A 17,718-nucleotide genomic window follows, 5' to 3' on the forward strand; every position below is an offset into this window, starting at 1 on the left:
AAGTTAAGTAATACCAACCAAGCACATAGCACATAACTTTATTTGAGAAATCGATTAAGAAAAGAGTTGAAACCATTTAAATTAGTAATTAACTTAAAATCTTGTGCTACTAATTATTAAGTACATTACAATCAATAATACTTTTGAATGCAGAGGAAAAGGCCATTCACCTTACTTAATGTATTTAGTTGTTTCAACATAATTTCACCAGAAGTTGCCATAACTCAAAAAGTTTAACACAAACTATTGTGTTAATTTTCGTTGAGCCAAGACATATGTTTTTACAGCGTGAATAAATAATATATGAAAAATACAAATGATCAAAATATTATATATATATATATATATATATATATAATTTATTTATTTTTTGTATCTTGTTAAAATTTTTCTGAGGGGGACAGTGGTGGGATGCAATGGAGGGATGACTGATGATGCATTGAGCTCTCTCGATCACCGTACACAACAGCAGAAATTATCTCTTTGAATTTAGAGAGGGGCTGTGTGTAATTTTACACATGGATGGCCCAGCAGCATGACTTCATTAATTATTTAAATCTCAGACACGGCGAAAGGAATTATCAGGCTCTAGAAGTAAATAATGTTCTGTGTCTTTTCTAAACTTTGAACTGGAAAGCTTTTGCTGAAAGAATCCAAGTTTATCAGAGAAGTCATATGGGGTAATGCAGCTGTCCTTAGAATAAGTCCTGAGACCCATTTTAGACTCAGAGATAAAATATTTTTCTGTCACCTGAAAGGGATTATTAATATGAATTTTTAAGTTTTGCCGTTTGCAGTCATGTTTTGGCTTTTACTCACAGAAGCATATCCATATAATAGTAATGCCAAAAAATGATCCGTCCTAAAAAGATGTTAGTGAGAATATTTTTAAAACAAGTTCACAAATGTGAAGTCATTTTTTAATCTTAGCATAATGCAACAGAATGCTGCAGGGGTCAAAATAGCAAACCTTTAACCACCCCAGACCGAAAACGCTCAACCTGAACCGATCTGTTAGCCTACTTGCAAGTGGTTATAAATGATAAAAATAAATAATTAAAAAGGCACCAACAGTGCATGCGGAGGAAGAAGCACCCTTCATAATTTCAGTAGATTATGTTAACTGGTTCTTCCGTCTGCTCAGAACCAATTTCATGGCATAGGCACACCCTCACACCGGTTTCATTTGATGAAACAATGGGATTTAATATTAACCCACCTTGTGCATTTTTCTAAATAGTAATTAGCAAATCTCCAAACCCTGTTTTGTCTTTGTTTAAAGATATGAGGATATTTTGTAAAGACACTCGTTGATGTTTACTGTACTTTAAAGACATAAATTAGTGTTTTCAAATATACAAAGGAGGAGAAGAACTGCAGAGTTTTAATTAATTTGCCTGTAGCCTAACTGTTTGCACTCTCCCTCCCTTGTTGCTTTTAAAGGGGAGGGGCTCATGTGATTGGTCATCACTTAGGTTTGCCTGAATCAACCTGCTTATTCTGCATTTCTCCTACTAATAATGTATTAAGTCTGCCTTCCACATTGCGCTTAGCAGTGCCTTGTTACACCTGGTTTGCACCAGAGCCTGTGATCCCCAAAATTGCAAAAAAAAAAAAAAAAAAACTTCTCCTCCTGAAATGGTGTCTGCACACTATTTCAAATTTATGTAAAAGTCAGGACCTGTAACATTTCTGTCACACTTTCAATTAAACACAAGTCTGAAATGAATGCTGTCAGATTAACATAAAGACTGTAGCAGCAGCAAGGTAAAACGTGCAGAGAGAGAGGGCAAACTAGAAACTAACATATTCTCTGTAGGGTGTTTGTAAGTGCAGGAGCTTTTCAATTTTGGTTATCAGAAATAATAATTACATTAGTATTAGGATTTAATTTATATTAAATCCACCTCGAAGTACCTACCTTAAAAAAATAAAGGATAGCCAATTCACTGATTCAGTCTCAAAATATACTAACTATGAATTTGGAACTCTGATTAATAATTAACTTAATAACTACAACCAAAATTACCCTATCAATAGACAAAGTTGAAGGATTTGGAGTTCAGCAGAGTAGACGTTGGCAACATTCACTCTTGTGCAACATTAAATAGACCAGCAGGTATATTCAAAAGCATTTATTTAAAAGATAACAAAAGTAAAAAACACACAATATTTAATCTAACAAATGTGTGTGTGTGTGTGTGTGTGTGTGTGTGTGTGTGTGTGTGTGTGTGTGTGTGTGTGTGTGTGTGTGTGTGTGTGTGTGTGTGTGTAAACAGACAAAAACAAAATTGTGCTTGCCTGAGACTACATGGCTTAAACGAAGAAAAATCCAAGATGGCCAGGTGTGTTTCTAAACAAAGTTAGACAGTCACGTGCATTGACGGGCTATGCTATGCTAGGCCCGCTTAACGTTACCAGTCCAGGGAAGGACAGAGGTGACCACAGGGGGAGTGGGGTTTTGTTGACATGGTGACATCATGGCCAATAGGCCACACAGTGACCAATGGTAGCTGGCTGTTGCATGAGCAGAGTTCATGTATAGGGGGCCTCAGGAGGCCTTAGGAATTCTGGAAAGTTCAGTTCACTTTAAATCCCACAATGAACAAATTCATCTGTGGAGACGCAGGAGGCCCTACAGTCCTCTCTCTGGTCTCAGGATTTCACTAACCATGTTATGCTGAGAGCATAAATATACATGTATAGTCCATAGTTGAAAGACTTCATTTGTCAGTTCATTAACCAACAGGGCATTTGTTTTTATCTATTTTGGCTAAGCAACAGTCATCCAGTTACAAAAACTATATTTAGATAATGATGGTATAGTATAAAATAAATAATTCCTTTTTCTCGATGCAGAGAGTGTGGCACCTAGAATGATCAGGCCATTTCTGGAGTGTTCTGCAATAGTGATCTTACAAACAAAATACTACCTTGATGCAGGTGGTGGACATGGCAGTTACGCCATGTTCATGATTCCATGAAGCATTTTTTCACTCCTCTTTGGGCTGTTGTGAGGGTGATATTTTGAGGCAGTAGATCTATGTGACACTTCGGTGTTTGAGCTGGCAGGCTCAGTTGTTTTCCCACTTGCTTTGGAAGTGACAGCAGTTTCCCAAGCCGTTTGTGTCATCTTCCTTATCTCGTGGATTCTCGTGCACTGAGGGTTTACCTTGACATGTCATAAGTACACCATGAGTGCATACACACACATGAAAGGTCCACAAGAACAAGGACTTGAGTTTGGAGCTTTCTTCTAAGCCTGGTGCATTCTTGCCCTGAAAGTACACATGCTGCAAATGTTTGTAGTAATCTCTGATGATCATGGTGAGAATGTTTAATTTGGAGGGCTGCAAACATTGATATGGTCTCATCAGCAGTGGAAGGGAAGACACTGGGAGGCAGTGATTATATAAACCCAGCTTTAGAGCTGGTCTTCTACACAAGTTTAACTTTGGATTGCATAGGGCAAGTCTATTAGGTTGTTGTCTAGTACCCTGAAGTAATTGTCGATGTAGTGCTCACACTTGTCTGGTGCAAAATGATGTCTTTAGCTAAAAGCACTTCAAGGCAGGGGCACTGTGAGGTCCTTTCCGATGAAGGCGAGACTAAGTTAGCATTACTATGGGCATCTGCATCATGTGCTACAGTTCTCTCTGGTTGAGAGGCAGGGGCTGAACAGCTGTCATCACTCTCATGGTAGGGTGGAGGGGAGGCTGAACAGTCCTGCAACGTTCAAGTCCCCCCTTCGGAGGGATGAACACAGATGAATGTGTCATGCATCAGTGGCTGAGGAGAACATGGGGCCGAATTTCTACTAGACGATTAACTACATATCTCCTCAATGTCTTTTTCAGAGAGCGGGTGACGTCAGGTAGATGATACCTCTGTCTCTCAGTGGAGGTTGAGGTAGCGGCTTCTTTCCCAAGGACTTAGGGTCTGTTGGGAATTGCTCCAATCTTCTGAGTGGAGAGGGAGTTAACCTTTCATTGAAGGAGTAGTGTGAATCGGATTAAAGGGAATCATATTCCCTGAACGACTAAGGTGGGGCAAGATGTTAGATGTTATTAGTTGCCTTAATTTTGTGGAGGAGACATGCATTTTGCTCTCTAAGGGATTTTGTCAACTTTTCTAGGGCTGCTTTGCTCTGAAAGGCAAGGCTGGTTTGCGTGTGGAAGTTTAAAAGCAAACATCTTAACAATGGCCCTTTGGATGGGGTTGGCGCATCATACATGTTATTGAGCAGAAAGTCTATCTCTTTCCTCCACACACTGAAATTCAACCTCCTGAAGAATTCAGGGTAGCCAGGTGTTGAGCTCCATGCTAGGGAAGAAATAAACTGCTCTACACAGGGGTCCTCCACTGTTGTCTCTGGAATGGAGGGTGAGATTAAGCAGGTTGTCTAATACAACAAAGCAATGTGGTTGGCTATATTGTTGTGTTGGCAGACGCCTTGTGGTGTAGCCTGTAAAAAATATTGTGGTGCAACTAGAAAAAAAATAAGACCCTTGTACAACCACAGTAATAATCTGACTGGCAGTTTCTAATTATACAGTAAAGAACAAAAGTGAGGACACCTTTGTGCAATAACGCAAAAATATTAAATGATTCAAAACTGTACCATCTTCCAATAATTGTGTAATTTTTAAGTTGAAGTGTAGGGCATTTGATTTTATGTATAATTAAAATGCAACAAAAGTGAATACCCCTGTGATATCCAATTTAACCAAGTTGCATGAACAACATTATAAAAGAACCTGTGAACACCACAGCTTCCTCAAATTGGGTTGTATCTGGGTTGTATCTAATATAACATAACTTCACTTGGTCAGGAACTACCTGAACAAGTAAGAAACCAGAACTTGAAGAGAAGGTTGATACTGGCAACACATTCTTTGGTCAGATGAAACCAAAATAAATTAGTGTGGAACAGATGGGGTCCAGCATGTTTGGTGTGGACCTGGAGGGACTACCACAGTGACTGCACAGTGCCAACCATGAAACATGGAGGTGGGAGTGTGCTGATGGCGCTGCATGAGTTCAAAAGGTGTAGGGCTGATGAGGGCACTATGAATGCAAGTTTATATACCTAAGTATTGAATGACTAGAGGAGAGAGACCTATTTTCCGGCATGACAATGATCCCAAACACACAGCAAAAATCACACAAGTTTTGAAAAAAGAAAAAAGTCAAAATTATGACCACTCTAACAGTGTCCCCTGACTTGAAACCAATAGAACACCTTTGGAGTATTTTAAAGCAGAAGGAAGAGCAACTAGAATTACCGCCTCACAGCTGTATGCCTCTACCAACCGGTAAAGTTGCAGTTTACATCCGTGTCTGTCCAGATTCATATATATAGTGAGGACTTTGAAGGAATTTAATAAAGGCATTAAGTGTATTTTATCATAATTAGCATATGAATTCTTGAGTTATGGCCAAAAACGTGTTTTGTGAGGTCAAAGTGACCTTGACCTTTGACCAACGAATTCTGATTAGTTCATCCTTGAGTCCAAGTGGATATTTGTACCAGACGTAATGAAGGCGTTCCTGATGTATCACATTCACAAGGATGAGACGGAAAAGAGGTCACAGTGACCTTGACCATTGAGCACCAAAATCTAATCAGTTCATCCTTGAGTCCAAGTGAACATTTGTGCCAAATTTGAGGAAATTCCCTCGAGGTGTTCCTAAGATACTGCATTCACAAGAATAGGAAGGATGGAAGGATGGACAGACAACCCGAAAACATGATGCCTCCGTCCACAGCTATCGCCGGCGCAGAGGCATAACAAAAATCCTGCAGCTAAGAGCAGCTGAAAAGGATCATCTGAGGCATGGCAGAGCATCTCTCAAGAGATTTGTGCAAGACTGGTATCTTCCTTGCCCAGAAGGATTGATTCTGTCATCACAAATAAAGGTGGACATACATAATATTTTTTAAAAATCAAAGAACGGAATCTTACTAATGAAGGGTGTACTGACTTTTTATACAGTTGGTTCTTTAATATGGACATCTCTGTTTTTCAAATTAATTAGCTTCATTCTTCTCTGGCTTTGGCTAAAAACAAATACAAAAGTATTAAATGGTCAAGATTTGTAATTACTTAACATTTTAGTGATATTGTGTTTGCAATGTTCATTCATGTCAGTTATGTGGATAAATAAATTAATATCTAGCAAAAACCCTTTACATACAGAATGTGAGCTTGTAGGAATTAAATAAGAGTCCCAGCTTCTGGGACATTCTGTCATTCAGTGCTTGAGCACTACTGGGTATTGTAAACAGGCAGCAATAAATTGATGTGAAAATTACTTAGTAGGGTTACAATGAGAAGCAGGGGCCAGCATCTCTCTCTCTCACTCTCTCAGAGGGAGCTCAGACATGTGCCATGTTCAAAGTGTTCAAAGTTACGGGGCTGACCCAAGATTACCGTCATGACTTTTAGGTAAAAGTGACTCAGGTTGTTTTTTCAAACACAAAGAGGACCCTAACATTTAAACAGGTGAGTGGGGTTCCATTGTACTTACATGGTTTACCATCATCGTCACCACCCAGAGCATCAGCAAGGTTAAGGGGATCCTGATTCAGGACTACAGTCCAGAGAGGACAGAGTGACAGACAGAGGAGAGGAACAGAGGAAGCAGACATGTTACGCTCAATCTGACACATAAACCCTAAAAGAATTTAACACGTGCTGGATGAATGTCTTTAAGATGAAAGTATTCCCTTTATTTAAAGTTTTGTATAATTTGTAGAGGTATGACCATTTTAGAGACCAGCCCTGCAGGTGTTACTCCTAGCCCCGGCACCAAACTGAGCAGCAGTGAATAAATCCTCTTTGTTTGTTGTCTGAGCTGCAGTTCTAGAGATCCTTTACAAGAAAAACCACAAAAGCAGAGACAAACTGAGTGTGTGTGTGTGTGTGTGTGTGTGTGTGTGTGTGTGTGTGTGTGTGTGTGTGTGTGTGTGTGTGCATATGGTCAAGTGGAGTGTGACTATATCCACGTTTCAACATCCAGCTGCAGTGAAGGAAGGAACTTTAACATTCAGAGTGTTTTAACTGCATTTTTATCCATTTCTAACCTTATATTTGAGGGATGTAACTAACAGAAATGAAACTTTAGTGTTGTAACTGTAGTTTAAAATTAACTGATAAATACACGATAGCTCTGAAATTTTATCTTGATTGGATAAAGACACAAATGATTTCATAAAAAAGTTTGACTTTATAAATATATTTTGTTGTGTTGTTCACCATATTCCATACCATACCATTTCCTGCATCATGGAAATGTGCACTTTATTTTTTATTCAGAGCCCCTTTAGTTGCCAAACATGGCTACCAGTCTTTCTGACATCTACATAAAATAATTAGAAAATTTTAAAAACGTTTCATTTTAAGTCATGTAGTGTTTATGAAACAAGAAAATACAGAGCATACCAAACAAAAACATCAGAAAATAAGTAAATTGACATTGTTAATTAAAAGGAAAACAATAAAACTTACACAATGAACACAAAAACAAACTGCTCATGAAAAACAAGAAAAGATTTTTTTTTAATTAAATTTAATACAAAATGTATTTCTGCTTCAACATAGGTATTGGCAAATGTGTCAATCACAGGCCGCACTTTCAACAAGGGTTTGAAAGTAACACCTTCCAACCAGCTAAATGCAATCAAAAGTCAATCGTGGCAGATAATGTTCTCACTTAATGTGACAACTTTGCAGATGCAAAATTAAAAAATATAAATAAAAATATCTAAATAATACTGTGCTGTGTTTACAGTAAAAGCACTATTATGAAACAGATCTGTAGAACTGGTGACCTCCACCACCCTATTTGCAATCAAGGTCAATTATTAATGTTAAGTTATTAATGAACGTATAGACTGCACTTATATGGACTACACTTATATAGTGCTTTTCTAGTCTTATCGATCACTTAAAGCGCTTTACAATACTGCCACATGAAGTCATTCACACAGACTTTCATACAGCACTCTTTCTATACATACTGCGCTTTCTACACACACACACACACACACACACACACACACACTGATGATACATCGGGGTAATTTGGGGTTCAGTATCTTGCCCAAGGACACTTCGACATGCAGACTGGAGGAGCCGGGGATGGAACCTTCCGGTTAGTGGACGACCCGCTCTACCTCCTTAGCCACATGTATCTGGCAAATCATAAAAATCAGTTCATTAACAACAAACTACATTTGTTTTCCACCAAAATATCCCATCTTGCAGTACAATATCCACTCATGGTGATTATAGAATTATTATTCTTTTTATGGTTATGATTAGGCACTGGCAGCACTTACTTAAGGTTAGGGAAAGATCATGTTCTGGTTTAATTCAGAAAAAGTCTGCACAAGACATGATGTTTTTATTAACAATTAAATGAAACTACAATCTTTCCCTATCCTTAACCAAAAGGCTTTTGTTACCTAACCACAAGACAGGAGTCCAGGTGCAATGCTCAGGCTCTGGAGTCAAAGTCCTGAGCTTTTTAAGCCCACCATCTACATGACCACCTCCCTGCTCTCCATTTATTAAAAAAATAAATAAAAAAATGCCTCTGAACATACTCCAATTTTATTAAAGGAGAAAGGGGAGGCCACATGTGTACTACATAGTCATAGCAGAAACCCAGTGTAGGCTATAATTATATTAAGTCAATAATTTAACATGTGAAGTGCAGTATTTTTCCAGTGCGCTCTGTCTCTCTCTCTCCCGGTCCTGCTCTGAGAACTCTGATTACAACTCTTCACACTTCAGACCACTCATCAACGATGGATGATTATCATTACTACTGGCCATTATCAAAGGCAAACTCAATGTAGAAAGATAGGTCTGGCAGTAGCAGCGCCGCAGCAGACACACCGGTAGTTTGGACACACGCATGCAAGCAACATCAGTTCAGCGAGGTAGCTATCATGCACACGCAAGATAGGCAGTGTGGCCCAGGCAAAGGTCTTGAGGTAATTATTACCTTAGCTAAACCCAGTAACCAATATTCCTATGGCACTTTAATGTTGCGGTGCCACACCCAGGGGGCAACCAAAGTTCGCTCTAATATTTGGTAGTTTTGTTTTCGCCTTAACTGTTACTGAAATCATAATACGGAACATGAAGCTGGAGGCATCATCAAATTGTCAAGTGTTAAGGTAAATTCGGCATTGTGTATAATCCACCTTAATCCATCTTAATCAGGTTTCTAAGAAAATCCATGATGATCATTATGATTTCTGCCATACTTTTTACCAAAATTACACCAGGTAAAATTCAATTTGGAACAGTAAGCTACAGCAAATCAGTCGCTCAGTTCGGTAAAGTCGTCATGAAACCTGGTTATTATTAACAATTAATGTTAGGCTTTACTAGAAGCACATTCATGGGCCTGGGTAAAAGTTTCTGTGTGGAACCTGTGTTGTAGCTGAGCTAGCGATTCAGAGAGGCACTTTGGTGAGTGTGTAACTGCGGGAGAGTGTCAGTATGTATCTGTAGCCCTGCTGTATAACATGTTAATGTAACCATCATTAGCCCTGAATATCTTATAAACCTCTGAATTAAGAACAGTTAGGTATCGTGTCCCACCCACGTGTGTGTTTTTACAGTTAGGTATCGTCGGGCCCACGTGTTGTGTTTACTACCACAGAAAATGAATAATGACTTAGTAGCGTTAGTCGCCTCTCTGCCATCGCTTATCAGACTTCTTAACGTTACCAGCAGCGCTGTGTGAGGCACAAACTTAGGCTGCAGTTGTTATGATCAGTTGTATAATCATTTGTTATAATGTTAGGGTATGTATTTCCTTCTTTTCAGCACACATTTGACAGCCTGGAATCAAAGTCCTGGTAACCAGTTTTGAAAAATGAGAAAGAGACTTGTAAAAAAAAAATTCTATATGCTTGACCGTGCCAAAGATCTCTTAGATCTCATACTTGCACCTAAAATGTCAATCAAAAACCAAACCCACTCACACTGTAGGCGATATTTTTTTCCTTGGATGGCGAAAGCATGGTGCACTGTAGACAGAAAAAGTCAAGAGTCGAAAAACAATTGCTTTCTGTAAGCGATAAATGTCAATTGGGTATTGTGAATGAATGTTAAAAAGTAGAAAGTACTGGCTGTCATGACCTTGAAAATTACCACAGTAAGATGAAGTGTCTATTGTTCCCTCTACACATCTTACTACTAACACAGAAGAACACAGTCAGCCCCTACAGTCATTACCTCAGAGGAAAACCCCACAAACTCTCAAGGAGTATGAGACGACAGGTATCCTTACATACCCCTTTTCCACCAAGGCAGTTCCAGGGTTGGTTCAGAGCCTGGTCTAACACCAAAAACCAATTACGTCAGGGGCTGAGGTAGAGTTATCATGACCAACAAAACCAACCAAAACTCTTTGCCTTCCATTTAAAAAAAAACAGAGTTAGTGTATCGTATAGCCTACCTAAGCAGAATAAAAAAATTGGGCCATGGACGCGAAATCGAAGCAGCAGTGGTCCGTGGAGGAGACAAACTGTCTCCTTGTACTGTGGTTCATCCTTCAGTTCATCCTCGAGTCCAGCTGAAACGTTTGTACCAAATTTGAAGAAATTCCCTCAAGGTGTTCCGGAGTTCACGAGAATGGGACAGGTGGAGAGATGGACAAACAGATGGATTCCACAGAACCTACTAGGTTCCACAGAAACTGGCAGGCTCTATTTTTCAAGTCTTTCGCCTTGTTGCTATCCAGCTATGTATTTCTTAGCTGTTTAATGAGCGAATATCGCAGTATGGTTTTTGTTGTTGTTGATAGAGTTGTCTAGCTAGCTGGCCTGCTAGCTGTTGATCAGCTAACATTTCCCAAGCAAGCATAGCTACTAATTTCTCACATCAGTATTATGTTTATGTGATCTCATGTCAACGTTACGTTTGCAATGTTAACATTAAGTTCAAAGTTCGTTGATGTGAGAAATTAAAAGCTATGCTTGCTTGGGTAATGTTGGCTGACCAACAGCTAGCTAGTTAGCCAGCTACCATAATCTTGGTAACAATAGCTAATGTTAATATGCTACTTTCTAACACAGGAATTGGCTGACTACCAACGTCTCTTAACATTTGGCTTCACAAAAGGCGGACACTGTATAACATGTAGTGGTCAATATCTGGAATGGGCAGACGAGAGGTTCTTGGAGCATAGCAAGGAATGATGCTTTGCTGCCTTTTTGTTTTTTATTGGAAGGTTTTATATTGCACACTTTTCCTGCACTGCACTCCACACTTTACATTTTTTGTGACTGTTGTATTTTGTACATAATGTTTTTATATTGTCTTTCTAAATAAACCGATTTTTTTAAATGTACTGCTTCTTCTTCAGTATGGTTAATCAACAGAGAAACATCATACAAGTTATGACAGTTTAGATGCCTTTGAACACAAAAACAGGACCAAATTTTGGCAGTGTTGGAGTAGGAGAAAAAAGATCACTCATCCCCTCTGTTAAAGTACTCAATCAAGGCAGCTCTAATGTCAGCCCCTTCTGGATTACCATGCTAAAGTAATGCCTGAATAGGAGGCTGAATGTTGACATGCCTGTCTTGGGTGCTCCCCCTAAAAATTGTCACAATGTTCCTCAGAAATGAAGAACACAGCAATAAGCACCATTTTCTTGCTCAGCTAAGGCCTGCAGGCATTTCTTTTTAGGAGGCACCTCCATCGTCCTTTTAATCTCCCGAAAGTCATTTCCACAACCGATCATGCCCTGCTCAGCCTCTAATTGTAGTTGAGTTGTTCAGGGGCCTGTCCAAAAAGGGCTTCATGAGGCAATTCTGCATGGGGTAAGCCGGATCACCGTTCAGGTAATGTCCAACATCACAGCCAGAGATTGTTACTTTCTTACCTGTGTCACTGTATGAGGAAGTGGCAGTGTTTTGTACTATTTACCAGTTACCCTCTCAGTGCAGAGAAGCTGGCTGTAGCAAAAAGCATCATCACCACCTTCCCATCCCTGAGTGTCCGAGTGGCAGGACAAAGGGAACAATTTGTAAGTAGAAATACTATTGTAATAATGTAAATTCCATGCTCCTCCTATTTAATCTAATTTAGTGTAAAACTCTTTTGCTAAGCTTCTGAACAAACAAACGCTGCACTCACCTTACTTTGATTTTATTATCATTATACTGGCTCCCAGTTTGTTTTAGAATTAATTTTAAAATTATTTTAATTAGTGTAAGGTATTACGCTGTAAGGCGCCAGAATACATCGCTGAATTTACTGTCCTTCAGGATATCTGAGGTCATTAGAGCAGTGCAGTACCGTCGGTGAATGTTTAATCAGTGAAGAGAATCATATATCTTGTATTTCTTGATAACATTTAACTCATGATTATTTTTTAGGGTGAGTCTTATTGCTCTAAAGCATATTATATTGTTGTTGTTCCATTGCCTCAAACAATGGCCCTTATTCTGTGTCGATTAAAATTGCTTACCAAATGTCAGATCTGGTAGCCTGTGACTCACTAGTGTTAATTTCATTAACGATGACTAAAACTATGACTAAAAATGTTCATCAACTAACTTTCTTTTTCAAGACAAGATGATGATAAGACGGCACCAACGTCATTAAACACTAACTGTGATTTTATCAACATGTAATATTGTTAATGAAAAAAACTGAGACTAGAATGCACTTTAAATAACAAATAATTTACCAAAATCTCTGTATTACAAAAAGTCTTTTTTCCCGCGCTCCAATCATTCTGGTGACTCTGCACACAGGCAGCGCACTGTCAACTGTGGTAGACTGAACCTAGCTATGATCAGATAACATACAGTGAAGGGAAAAGAACATGACAGCACCAAACGGATTGACATTTGGACTCACTTCAAATACAACACCGCAATATAACGATATATAACCACAAAACCTGAACAGACATCTTAAAGCACACCACACAGAAACTGAAGTGACATAACATTAAGAAATTAAATAACGTTACTTTACTTTTAGAGCCATATTGAACCAGCTACTAAAGGCATTGGTGTAACATTATCTATTAGCATCTCACAACAATAGGACATTGCTACATTGCTAGCGGATGGGGATTTAGTCTCACTTAAAGTCAGCAGCCCAGTCAGCTAAACTGGCCAAACTTTTGCTTAAAACAAGTTTGTTTGTTTTGGTGTATTGAACATGCTATCCATGTTAACACACACACGACTTGTCGATTTTGAATGGGTTCATGATAGCTAAATGCAGTCTATTTTCAATATCAACTGGTTATTAAAATGCACAGCATATAATGTAGAAGATTATTTTGGGCTAAAATGAAGTTTGCTTGGAAGTAGTTAGCTGTCTAGTACTTTGTGTGCAAGAGGCTCAAAACATTTTCTCTACAAATTTATTTTAATGGTAGTGTACCACATATTATAAACACTTCCTGTATTTACACAATCTAGTACAACACTACCACTAAGGTCTACAAAATTACAAAATAAAATCAACACCTTTCTGGCACAGACATGAGAATACTAAACATTATAAAGGTAGGATTTATTGCAGGGCTATTGTACAAGGACCTTTTTGCTTGTGAAGAGTTTCTATTTTCTTCTCACGTAATGATTGACTCATATTGCACAAGTTAGATTGCTTTGGATTGCTAATGTTGTTGCATCTTACGAGACCTAATTGTTAAAATCAGTTAGATGAAATCTTATTTGAAAAGAGAAAATGTCAAAATTAGCACTACGACCCACATACCACTAAGGTGAACTGGAAAGTGTTGTTCACTGATATCTCCTTTCTTCCTCAGAAGCATTACTATGATCAAGTCTCTTGCTGTGGATTCCTAGAGAATAAACTGTGCAACCTTAGATGGAATCTTGAGCAAAGGCAGAGGCCTTATAGTAAGCGAAAAGTGGCCAATAATTTTGGTTGAGCTGAAAGGCCTGATACCACAGAGGATGGCCATGCCAGCAGCACAAATAAGTGGGTCACCCTGATCAAAAGGTTGCAACCCTCAGCTGACAACCTTTCATATATCAAGTCAGGCAACGAGAAAACATACACCCGTCGCAAAGCATGGATTACCAAGGACTCCCCACTACTGCCGAAATATTCAAGTACCCATGGTTATTTCGACATGCCAAGTCTAGGAGGTTGCTTGGTTCGCTGGTTCTGGCTTATTTAGTCCTGCTCCACTCAAATGTGTTCGCTTATAAAGTACTATGGTGAATGAAACGTAAACAAACAGTACTTCCACATCCATTATACACAGAGTAACATTATTATTCATTTGATGTCATGTTTGTGATCATCTGATGAATGTTTTGAAATTTATTTTCAGAGTTGGGTCATTATTCACCGTGGTTTTATTACCATGAGCATCACTTTTCACATTGTACACAATCCTTTCATCCAACTCACTATATAACAAACCCACAGAAAAAAAATCACCCCAATCTGTAGGAAACTCTGCTTTCAGCAAAACTGTTTCCAGCAACAGGCAGGCGTTTTAAGCAAACAAGCTTTGGTAAACCCACTGTACATGACATGCCCAGCAAAGAGCAGACAAAGTTAGAATCTAGCTGTTGGAAAGTTGAACATCTAGCCAGATATTTTTCTCTGTAGTTGATTGAACTGATTGATCGATTCAGCTTAACTTTTAATTTCCCTGAATTAATTCTTTAATATTAGTGGTAAAATTGGTAGGTTAATTGTTCAGAATGTGTTTTTGTTCTCCTCTGTGTAAGCTGGACTCAGAGTTTGGCAAGCTTACAGACAGAAAGACCGACCAATTTTGACGAAGACGGGAGGCCAACATCATTCCCGAGCTCAAATCAGTGGCTGCTCTGGAAACAAAGGTCCTCTCTTCAGGGTACTGAAGAGAGGACTGAAAGTATTTTTTTGTAATCATAAACCCCTGCAATTCAGGAAATGATTATGAAGCCTTAGTGTGCCTTGGGAAAGTAAAAAAATAAAAAGATCATCAAATTAAGAAGTCTCCTTATTCTGTCTTTACATGACTATTAAGTGAATACTAAAAAAGATATCACAAAAATTATTTGAAAAGGGGTTATACATTTTTACTTTTGTTTTTCTTTTTACAAATATGTTTGCCCATCTTATTGAAAATTGTTGATGCCCCTCTCTGGTAAATAGGCTTAAATGTCACAGTGTTCATTGCTGATGTTGTAGAATGAGATCTATGGAGATGGTTGAAAAGTGAATTTAAGTTACATGTCCTTGGGTAGCAATTTTGGCTCCATCTATTCTTCGAGGTTTTTCCAGCTTTGTCTGATAAGAAATTATTTTTCACATAGAAGCCAAATGAGGTGACCTTAGTCTCTAAAATTCTGATTTCAATCATCCACCAGAGAGAGCATTCAACAATTCTGAATCTGACATTAAAGGTAGAGACAATAAAAGTCATTCCAGGGGCACACTGCATTATTTACTGCATGACACATTACATCTTGTTTTTCACTGACAGATGAGACTTATTACACTACCCTTGTGTTGCTAAATAATCTTCTTCCCCAATTGGAACAAGCTGATGGCAGCCATGACAGACAGCCCTTAAATTAACACGATTTCCTGTGGGCTGGAGGGACACTACTGTTACATTTAAGTGTTGAGAGCTAAGCTAATAAGTGTTAGCTAGCTAGCATTAGTTTACAGGTTGCCAACTTTCTCACTACCAAATAAGGGACAAAAAGGTGTTGTCTGGTGCACGCTGCCACGGCGGTGTGGGTACGGTGTTGTTTATACATACAGTGTATATTCATATTCAACTGGAAAGGCAAAAAAGGTGTAGCCTATATTCCATTTAGTCTATAACTTTACTAAAAGTGCACCTTCATGCAAAATTATGTGAATAAACCTCTAAGTAAATGATTAATGAAATCACAATTTGGACCTTCAAAGCAAAAAATGAATAAAATAAAATAAAAAATTCAAATGCAAAAGAGAAAAAGAGGGGCATGGGTCACCAAGTCTACTTTTTCCATGGATATTAATTGCTGCTTCTTACTCATTCAAGCAGTCCTTTGTCCTTTTGCACAGCCAGCGAGAAGTCTTTGTATGACAAGTAACAGTTCACAGATATTTGAAGTTCATTTTTGATCAGCTCTTGCTTCACCGGTTTCTAGAGTCAGACCATTTAATGGTCATCACAGAGAAAATCCTCTCTACAAAGGCATTTGAGCCTGGCACAGAGTACAAATGAGACAATTCTGAACATGTAGCTCAAATTGGCCTTCCCTATGTTGGAAAACTGCCACCCACTTTTCACTGCTAGATTTTGTGATATCCTGTACAGCTTTATGTATTTCCTCCCAGCTAGCACAAACCTCTTAATAGAGTTGGTCCATAATGACTGTCTCCATCATTTGATGGACTCACTGAAGGAGAGTTCCTCATAGAGGCTGGTCAGTTTCAGTTTCACCATTACATTCTCTGGTGAGAAATCAAACCACTTGTCAATGTCTGCAATGACAGTCATCGAACTTCACAAAGCCCTGCTGCTGACACTTGTTTGTTCATCAGCTGCTTGGTTTGGTATTCAAAAAACCTGTCCTGTTTCCACTGAAGCATCTTCATTTTGAACTTTCAGACTTCCTTGTAAAAATCTCAGCAGCTACAGTTTTTTCTTCGTCCTCAAAAATGCTCTTCAGGGCAACAGGACAGGTCTCCCCAAGGGACCTGAAGTATGAAGTAAGAGCTGGCCAGCTTTGCAGGTTACGATCGACAGCTGGATGAAGAGAGAGCCATCGTGTACAAACATGACGCAGAAGTTAACGCCACTTAGTGCCAACAAATGCATGCAGTTCCTGTCTTTGGGAAGCAGATACTGAGAAGTGGCTGTAGATCTTTAAAACAATTCACTCAATATCCACTGACAGTGTGATTGCAGGTGTTATGAGCTATATGAGCTGGGCAATTAGCTTTCAGAATGCAATTACTGGCACTGCTCAATAACTGGTACATAGAAGGCATTTTCATAAAAGTCCAGTAACTTGCACTGAACTCCATCAGACACAGAGAAATATCTCACGCATGCTGGAAACATTTTTTTATTTCCTTGTTTGAAGCATCACTGGCAGCTGAAAAATTCATAGGCTCACCTTTGGTCTGGAACGGATCATCCAAAATATCCCACACAGTCTCTGGTCCCAAAACATTAATTGTAATCATCTCAGCTTTTGTTCCTTCCCAAGTGCATTTTCTTTACAAGATTTGAGTCATCAAACAAAGCACCGCTGAGCTTAACAAGGTATTCCTTGCTGTTGTAGCTGAGGCAGTGTTTAACCGTATGGTACATAAACAAGGCTTCATTCACCGCGGTTTTGTCATTTTTTGCAGTAGATGTCACAAAGAATGCACTGATATTGCTTGCATCTATATCTAGTGTGGCGTTCTTTTGCATGCTGAGTCAGGTCATTCTCACCTCCATGGCCAATTGAGAATTTCCGACAGCAAAAAGTAAAGAAGGCTTTGGTCGAGTCATAGCTGACGGGCTTAACCCACGCGTTTTATGCTTCCCATTGCTTGTTGTAGCTGCAGTTTTGCACATGCCAAACCAAACGAACAATACTAGACATTATTGAAACTGCTTTTTTTTAAATTGGCACGTTTACGCTATACGCTGTCATTGGATGGTATCACCGTGGTTTGATCACATGATCTGTTCCTTCTGTCGTATCAG

At 38.9% G+C, this 17,718-nt stretch overlaps 1 protein-coding gene across 1 annotated transcript in view; it reads right to left on the bottom strand.

The window, feature by feature from the left end:
• Positions 1-17,718, bottom strand: part of cd99l2 (CD99 molecule-like 2) — a 47,628-nt gene that overhangs the window by 20,972 nt on the left and 8,938 nt on the right. The window contains exon 2 of the mRNA XM_040141248.1: positions 6,532-6,594. Coding sequence (XP_039997182.1) covers positions 6,532-6,594 — 63 coding nt within the window. The remainder of the gene's footprint in view (positions 1-6,531; positions 6,595-17,718) is intronic.

This window comes from Xiphias gladius, chromosome 12 (assembly GCF_016859285.1).
Source record: "Xiphias gladius isolate SHS-SW01 ecotype Sanya breed wild chromosome 12, ASM1685928v1, whole genome shotgun sequence".
NCBI lineage: Eukaryota > Metazoa > Chordata > Actinopteri > Istiophoriformes > Xiphiidae > Xiphias > Xiphias gladius.